This window comes from Accipiter gentilis, chromosome Z (genome assembly GCF_929443795.1).
Source record: "Accipiter gentilis chromosome Z, bAccGen1.1, whole genome shotgun sequence".
Classification (NCBI taxonomy): domain Eukaryota; kingdom Metazoa; phylum Chordata; class Aves; order Accipitriformes; family Accipitridae; genus Astur; species Astur gentilis.
The window spans coordinates 13024839-13033078 of NC_064919.1; the positions used below are offsets into that span (position 1 = coordinate 13024839).

The window sequence follows — 8240 nt, forward strand, 5'->3', positions numbered from 1 at the left end:
CTCCATGCCATTACTAAAATATACTGGCCATTTGCACAGTTCCTTGGGATCTCTCTTAAACACTGTAACAGTTTCTCTGCTTCTGAAAGGCCCCCAATGCACACGTGGCATCTCCTATTCAAAGCAGATGGGAAAGTCAGAAAATGTCAGCTCATCACTGTATCATTAAAACTATATCCACACATCATCACCAACAGGTACTCCTTACAGGTGGAAGTCATAAATCACTCTACGCAGTTATGCAAGACACCAAACAGTATAGCCATAATGATCATTTCAGCCTTAAAACATCATGAAGGACATTCATAAAACAAAGACAGTCAACTGGAAACTAATAAAACCTGATGCACTTTCCACGGAACTTCAAGATTTTCATGGAGACTATGATTTAGATTAAATCTAGCATGTCTTCAAAGTACTTCCTTCTGCTGTCTAAACCCACAAACATCTTTGAATACTGGTATCAAACTCACAGTAGTGCAAGTAGCAATAAACAATATGACATAATGAGCATCTCAAAAACTGAAGAACAAAGGAGAACTGTAACTTCACGTTCTTTCGTGGGCTGATTTGCCATTCTCAGAGCCACCAAGTTGCATAAGCAAACTACTTGGCCAGGAGTTGTGCAAAAGTATAAGCACAGATGGTATCTTGGAATGCCTTCAAGGCAGGTTTTAGTAAGCCATAAACTTTGCATGAAAATATTGTAAACCATTCCATCCGATAACAATTCTTTTTATACAACAGTTTGCACTGCTGCTACTTATCCCTAGTACTAGTATGAACATATTGTTGGAATATATTCATAGGTATAAAATCTGGTTTGGGAGGGCACACAGTCCAAAGTGTTAAGGAGAACTGACAAGAGACCTTTTAAAGCCATGAAAAACAATTCTTTCAAAAGCAATGAAGAACAGAATACTCACTAGTATTTTTTTGCCTTTTTTTGATCAGAACGACTTCTATTCTACTGCTTCTAGGGATGCTGGAGAAGGAAGAACATGGAGAGTAAGGGAGAAGAAGCAGGTGTTTAACACACAGTCTAGTGTCAGGCAGTGTATCTATGCTTCTGCAGCTTCCTACATACTCAATGGAGAGGGTGACACTGGCATAAAGGGCTTCAAAACACCTAACACAGAACTGCCATACAGAGGCGCTGCACATAGGGATAACCCTACCAGTGGGCGCTAGTGGAATACAGACTCCCAGGATGAGGCACTTCAGTCTGCGCCTGAAGCCAGGCTGTCTCTCTTCTGTACCTCACACTGATGAACTCAGTTTGCCTTGTTGAACTGACGAGGGCAAAAGGGTATGTAGCAGCATCTTTCAGTGCTTCTTGTAAGGCACCTATTTTAGCATTTGAAAAACAAATTACACTTAAGCTAAAGGGAAGATAATTAATCGCTAATCTGCTAAATACCAGACTTCCAAATCACACACTTCTGCTTAGACCAAATTCAGGACACAATTTTGGGAACGCAAACAGACAAATTTCCAAATAAGAGGTTTTCAACCAAAGAAAATCTTAACGCTGCTTAGGCCCATATATGATGCTAAACAGAGCACTTTTTGCCTGTCCTGGCCAAAAAGCCAGAGAAAAAATGAACTACTTAATAACTTCTTAAGGTAGCCCCATTTCAGTCTAGTTCTAAAGACAATGAACAATGTGCAAATGTGTATCTTGTCTCTGACCCTGCTGTATTAATCTTGGGAGCAAATCCTATGCAAGACTGAAGTATGCAGGACAAGTACTTTTCACAAACACTACATTGATTAAAAGTGGTGATTCAGAGCTGACGCTAATGATGGCTGACAGGAACTCCACTCTCAATTTGCTCAGTAATCACTAACTACCAGCTCTGCAATTTCAAAGGTGACCACAGAGGTAAACCAGGTTGACTTCATTTTTTAGCACCGTAATCTTTAATATAGACTCCAAGGCCACATCAGAACTTAAGAGAGGCCCACTACGGTCAACTAGTCAGTTAGCTCTAACTGACCTAAGCCACCATCAGATATTTACAGTACAATGGCAGAGAGAAGCTAGAATCTGCTACTCTCTATTAGCTGCTGATTTTGCAGAGGTCATAGGAATAAAAATCCATAAACATATTCTTGATAAACAGACAACATGCATGACTAAATGTTCATCTTCTCAATGGGAGGCTCCTACCTTTTTCAAATAAAAAAATTTAAGCCACTTACATGGTAAGTAAAGATTTTTAATTTCCTTTGCCTCAACTATTTTTTTGCTTTAATTTCAAGATGATATTCTGAATCTGAAAATGCATCAAAATTAAAATCCGATTATCCTCGCGGGTAACAATGCTGCATCTCGTACTTCTGTGCTTTTGACATACATAAGAAATGAAGCCATGATTACTTATTTAAACAAGCATTAAATAAGCATTAGAACTGTTTATCCTAAACTGATATGTGCTTACATTCTTTTGAGGGCTAGTTTTTTCATGTTTGTTAATCGGACAACAGAACACTGAATTTGACATTCTGGTTGGCCATTCACCATGCTCCCTCAAGATCAGGTTAGATACAGAAGCTAGATTTTGAAGACCAGATACTCAGAAAACGTGTCACCTAATTCTGTAGGTGCTGCGACAGACCTTCCACTTACATACACCACTGACTTCAATGGAGTGAAGATGAATTACAAAAGCAAAAAGCCCAGCTTTTTAATGCAACAATTACTACACTAACACACAGCAACTCCCAAAGCCTCCCTCAGCTACTGCTTTGCGAAGTTGTTTAAAATGACTAACTTTTCTGTTTAAGGCTGGTTGTGTGCTACCTCTGACTTCAGCTCAAGAGCAGTGCACACCTACAACTTCCAAGTTCAGTTCTGAAGGGAAATACTTCCCATTTTACTTCCATTGGAAGACAGAAACAAGCCTGTCTTCTTAAAAGCAGCTATTATTATTTTGTCAAGATGCTGCCACATGGAGTAGTTTAAATAATCTGTATTTCCATCTTTTAACACAAAACAGTAATTGCAGCTTCAGGACGTTTGAAATGTCCATTAATAAAGATGGCCTATCAGTGCTGGCACATATGTAACAGTGACTCTTGGGTGCCAAGACAAGAACACACCATTCAACTTCCACCACTGTACGACAACCCATTGTTTCTATTTCATGACGCATCTGGCAGCAAACGCACATCCCTTCCATGAGGTGCAATGGGTGCTGTTAGCAGTGGTTATCTCTCAGGATCACAAGCTCCAATCCAGGTGCCTAGAGCTGAGAAATTCAGCACATCACACTACTGAGCTCTTTGGGCTTTAGATGCATTCTGTAATTAGCAGCAGCAACACTTGCTTAAATGTGTACTTTCTTCAGTTCTGCTTCAGTTCTTCCTTGCTGTCAAAACAGCTCTGCAGCTTTCCTTAGTGCAATAAGCAATCTGCTTAACATAAACTGCATGTAGTTTGTGCTGTCCCACCAACTCCCTATGTGAAAAACTGAAGCCAAAGAGTTTTGAACCAGTGAGCTTAGTTTGTTCCCCTTTCTTAGACTGTGTACATGTGCCTTAAAAGAAAGATTGCTGAACACAAGCAGAAGTTAATACCTCTATATAACTGCTATTACAGATATTTTGTTATGCAAAGTTTGTTTTATATAACTCAACATCTGTTCTTCCTAAGATGCACAACCTAAACACAGAGCAAGTGTCTCAAGCCACATGTATTAGTGTCCTTTGAGGGACGTTTTGTGGGCCTTAAACTGAATTCTGAACTATTTCCTGTCTTAACTCTTTCCCTATCTTAAAATTAACTACTGTAGATACCATAGAAGACATATTCATACTCTAAACCATACATGATTTCACTGCATGGAAGATACGATCAAATACATTTTCATTCTCACCTATGCTACAGCTTTCAGCCATAAGGTGAGAACTGTAGCATCTTGTATCTCAATCAGTAAAATATGCTAACAACTTAGGAATCCAAGACATAAGAAAAAGTATCTGCAACAAAGCTGTTACTCTGACCTCATGAAGCAGACCTTGATACATCTAGTGTTACAGTCAAAGTGGCCTACAGCTGTCATCTAGTATACAGACATTTTGACTGGTACTCTCTAAAGGTCCAGATTTGTTACCCAGTTTCCTACTGTCCTCTCTCCTCCTGCCTCATATGCTAACAAGTGAAGTGAAAACCAGAGACTTCTTATAACCTGTAAATATGAATAGCAGTAGTCAAATAAAAAGGATAAAAAGTTATAGCAGCTGTAAGGCTAGCCTGGAGGCCATCAAACTTTACTAGTGAGCAGGAAGGCGTAAGGAGTATTTCTTACAGATGTTAAAAACTACATTTTGGTGAAAGTAAACTTACCTTTGAAAACATTCTAGTATGTGTGTAGATGAGCTTAACAGTAATAACGTCTAAACAAAAATGACCCTGAAATATTAATAAACCTGACTGTCAGAATCCAAGCTTGAAAAAATTCCCTTCACTGGGGGTTTTTAACTAGCAAGCGTGCCAAACTCACCATCAAATTCCTGCAATCTGAAGATAGCCTCAGAAGTTTCTAGTACATGTAGTTGCAATAGATTTCCCTCCTGGAACATAACACAAAATGCTTTGGCTGGTTTTTTTTTTCCCCAAACCTGCAATTAAGTCCTGACTCGGGAGCTCTGGAAAAAAGACCTTAGCAGCAGAAATGCTCTCTGTGACACCTTGATCACTGAGAAAAGTAACAAAAACACTAGGCTTTTTTTACATCAGCAAATATATCTAACACTTGCTAGCTCAAGTATGGCATGAAATCCCGGAGTCATGAAACTGAACACTGATGGCAGTACAGCATTCCTCATTAGGGTGCTGTCTCTTGGCACTGTCTCTTGTGGTAATCCTCCATATTTCCGTGCACCTCAGAATTTATCCTTAATCTGCTGGGTAAGAATGACAAAAGTGTGGTCCATGTGGCAAAGGTAAGCATGGACAGCTTTGACAAAACACAGAAACTCTGCAAAAAACTGCTCTGTGAAGCACCTTTGGAGAGGATGCAAAACTGCAGTGCCAAGGAGAACTCCCTTATTTTTTGAGAAAAGATGGACTGTATGGATGTGCAACAGCTTGTCAAACTGAGTAGCTCTGCTTTTAGGATGATGTTAAACGTAGAGTTTTTCTGCCACAGGTTCTAAGACAGTAACTGCTAACTAAATCTTGCTCTTGTTGCCTGACTTTCCCAGGTCAGCCACTGACTGGCCTGATGAACTTGCAGAACTCATTTATCTCTCTGCCTCTGTAGTTTCCGTAGAACTGTCACAGACTTGAATTAATCATTTTGAGACCTACCAATGAAAAGTGCTGCACGATGACTTAAGTGCTGGGATTATTCTAACAATGCACTTTCCTTCATCTTCTGTTACTACGACACACAACTGATACTATTTCAGGGAGTTTGCCATGTTTTGCAGACACTTTTGGTTTTGGAAAAGAAGCAGAGAATTCTGGTTAGAAGCAGAAGAAATCCCACATTAAAGTGTAAGAAGAAAAAAAAAAGCCATTTTAGGAAAGTGAAAGCAGAAATCATTATGGTTGTACCAAAAGACAATTCAAAACAAAGGACAGCAGTATAACAGTCCAGAGGGAATGGCAATTTTGTTAATACTTAAAATACTTCTCTAGATTTATTCCAATAGTAGTATTTTACACTAAGAACAGTCATTTTCTTAAGAGTCCCTAGAAAGGAGAGTATTCCCCGAAGCTGTAATTTGTCTCACATGAAGAAGACGTACTGAACAAAACCACACTACAGTATCTTTAACCAAGAGCCAGCAAGCAGCCTGAAATTTAACTTTGTCATTCTATCGCAATTCGCCCTGCCACCATGTGAATACTTTTCCTCCCACGTTGTTAGAAGACCACAGTGTAAAATGACAGCGATACTGTTGTAGTCATAAGGTTTAGCTGGGCTCATGAAACTAAATTGTAGGTTTCTGAAGGGGATTTTTTTTTTATTTCATTTCAAAGGTATGATTACTCAAGACTCCATATCAAGAACACAGATAGTATTTCTTAAGCTTATGTTTTGTTTGTAATGGTTATTTTTAACGCATATCACTCACTTTTTCATGCAGCACCCCTGGGATGGATCTATATTGAAAACTGACTTCATAGTGGAAGATCTATTATAGGGATGAGATTTCCTAAAGCAGGTTTTCCATGTGCAACTCTGGGCATCTTAAAAAATGGTCTGCCTTTCTCCTGCCAAATGTGAAGAAGAGAATAATCTTTGCCAATTATCATAGGCCCAGCACGGATGCAACCTCTTACAGTCTCACTTATCAACTCAAACAAGAGTGTGTAAGATGTTTCAAAAGAAGCACACCCAATGCTCAGTTACAGGACACTACCAGAAATTAGACATAAAAATAACACAAGACTAGACTTGCTTTGGGAATGCTCCTGCACACAGAGGCCAAATGGCAAGGAGCAGCCTGGTCTAGCCTCATAAAAAAGCTTCCACAGCAGACTGGCTGTCTATGAGGCCATCCAGGGGGAAACCTCCCCAGCATCCTCAAGTGCCAACACATGCCTGCCCAGGAGCTGCCTCCACCAAATTTGTGCCATGGGACTGTATAACAACTTAACACCGGAGACGATCGTGTTCCAGTGTCTGGAAACGTTCCTGGACGTGCTTCTATTCATTGGTATACTATGCACAGCTTAAGGGCACCTTTGTCAGTCATCAGCAATTAAAATGGTCACCTGGCGACAGTATGTAGGTATCTCTGACTGCTGACAGCTATCGGGCACCCAAGTCCCGCTGCCAAGAAACAAGGCAGACGTTTCAGATGCCAGACTTGACTCATACGTATCACTTCTGAAATCGGGACATCGGCTCCATGCTCTGTCAAGGAGTGAATTTCACACATTTGTTTACAAGGGCAGCAGGAAACATGGGGGCCGCAGGCGCAGACAGCGCGGGAAGATGGCGACTAGTTGCCCAGAGCAGAGTATGCCGCATCCCACACCACGCCGCTCCAGGTCCCACCGTACAGCCCTGCACCCCTCGACACCAAACACCCTCGCACAGCAGGCAGAACCACACTCCCACACCACACGCTGCACAGCACGCCGCGCACCAAGCCATCGTGCCTCACCACCCCACCCGCTGCTGCGCCACACGCCTCGCCGCGCCTCCCCTCCCTGCCGAGAGCTTGCCACAGCGCACGCACCCCGTGCCTCGCCTCGCTGCCCCCCACAGCACCGCACCCCCGCGCCCCTCACCGCACGCCTCACACCTCACCTCACACCTCATCGCCACACCTCACCTCACCTCACCGCCACACAGACGCCCACGGCAGTCTTCACCGCACCCCTCGCGGCGCCGCCACACCCCTCACCACCCACCTACCGCACGCCTCACCTCCCCTCACGGCCACGAGCCCCAACCCAACGCGCAGACACCCCCCCCCCCGCCCCCGCCCGCGGGCGCCGGGCTCACCGCCGCCTGCTGGAAGGCGCCCTTGGTGTAGGTGCCGCCGCCGCGGTAGGCGATGGCGGGGATCTCGCGTCCCAGCAGGGCGCACTTGTGCTGCTGCGGCCGCCGCCGCGAGATGTAGTCCACGCGTGGCACCACGTTGCTGCGCGAGGAGAAGGTGACGATGGCGACGCGCGTGGCCGCGGGCACCACGGGGAAGTCGGAGAGCAGCTTCTTGACGAAGCGCAGCTCGCTGAGGAAGTTGGCCGGCCCCACGCTCGACGACTCGTCCACCAGGAAGACCAGCTCCAGCCGCCCGCTGCGCGCCCGCAGCCGCCGCACCTGGCGCTTGAAGGCGCGGCCCAGCTTCTCCACTTTGCTCTCCGTCGTGTCGGGCAGCGGCGGCGCCGCCAGGGCGGGCGAGGCGAAGGTGGGGGCGCGGGAGAAGGCGCCCGGCGGGCCGCCCGCCCGGCCCTGCGGCGCCGACGGCGACAACGACAGCGCCAGCCCCCCCCAGCAGCAGAGAGCCACCAGGGGCCACATCGCGGGGCGGCGGGCGCGGGGAGACGCCGGCAGCCGCGGGAGGAGAGCGGCTGGTCGCCCCCTGACGCCCCACCTCCTCTCTCCTCGGAGGGGCGGCCTGCCTCACTCACTCACTCACTCACTCACTCACTGCCTGCCTGCCCGCCCGCCCGCCGGCCCCCGCAGGTATCCGCGCCCTTTAATCCCCCCGCGGGCCTCCCCCGCGGCTGAGGCGCTGCCCCTCGCACGCCCCCCCCTCCCCGCCCCGGC

At 45.4% G+C, this 8240-nt stretch overlaps 1 protein-coding gene across 1 annotated transcript in view; it reads right to left on the reverse strand.

Annotated features, from left to right (window-relative positions):
* Positions 1–7991, reverse strand: part of SVEP1 (sushi, von Willebrand factor type A, EGF and pentraxin domain containing 1) — a 126766-nt gene extending 118775 nt beyond the window's left edge. Inside the window, exon 1 of the mRNA XM_049794922.1 lies at positions 7473–7991. Coding sequence (XP_049650879.1) covers positions 7473–7991 — 519 coding nt within the window. The remainder of the gene's footprint in view (positions 1–7472) is intronic.
* Between the last annotated feature and the right edge of the window lie 249 nt (positions 7992–8240).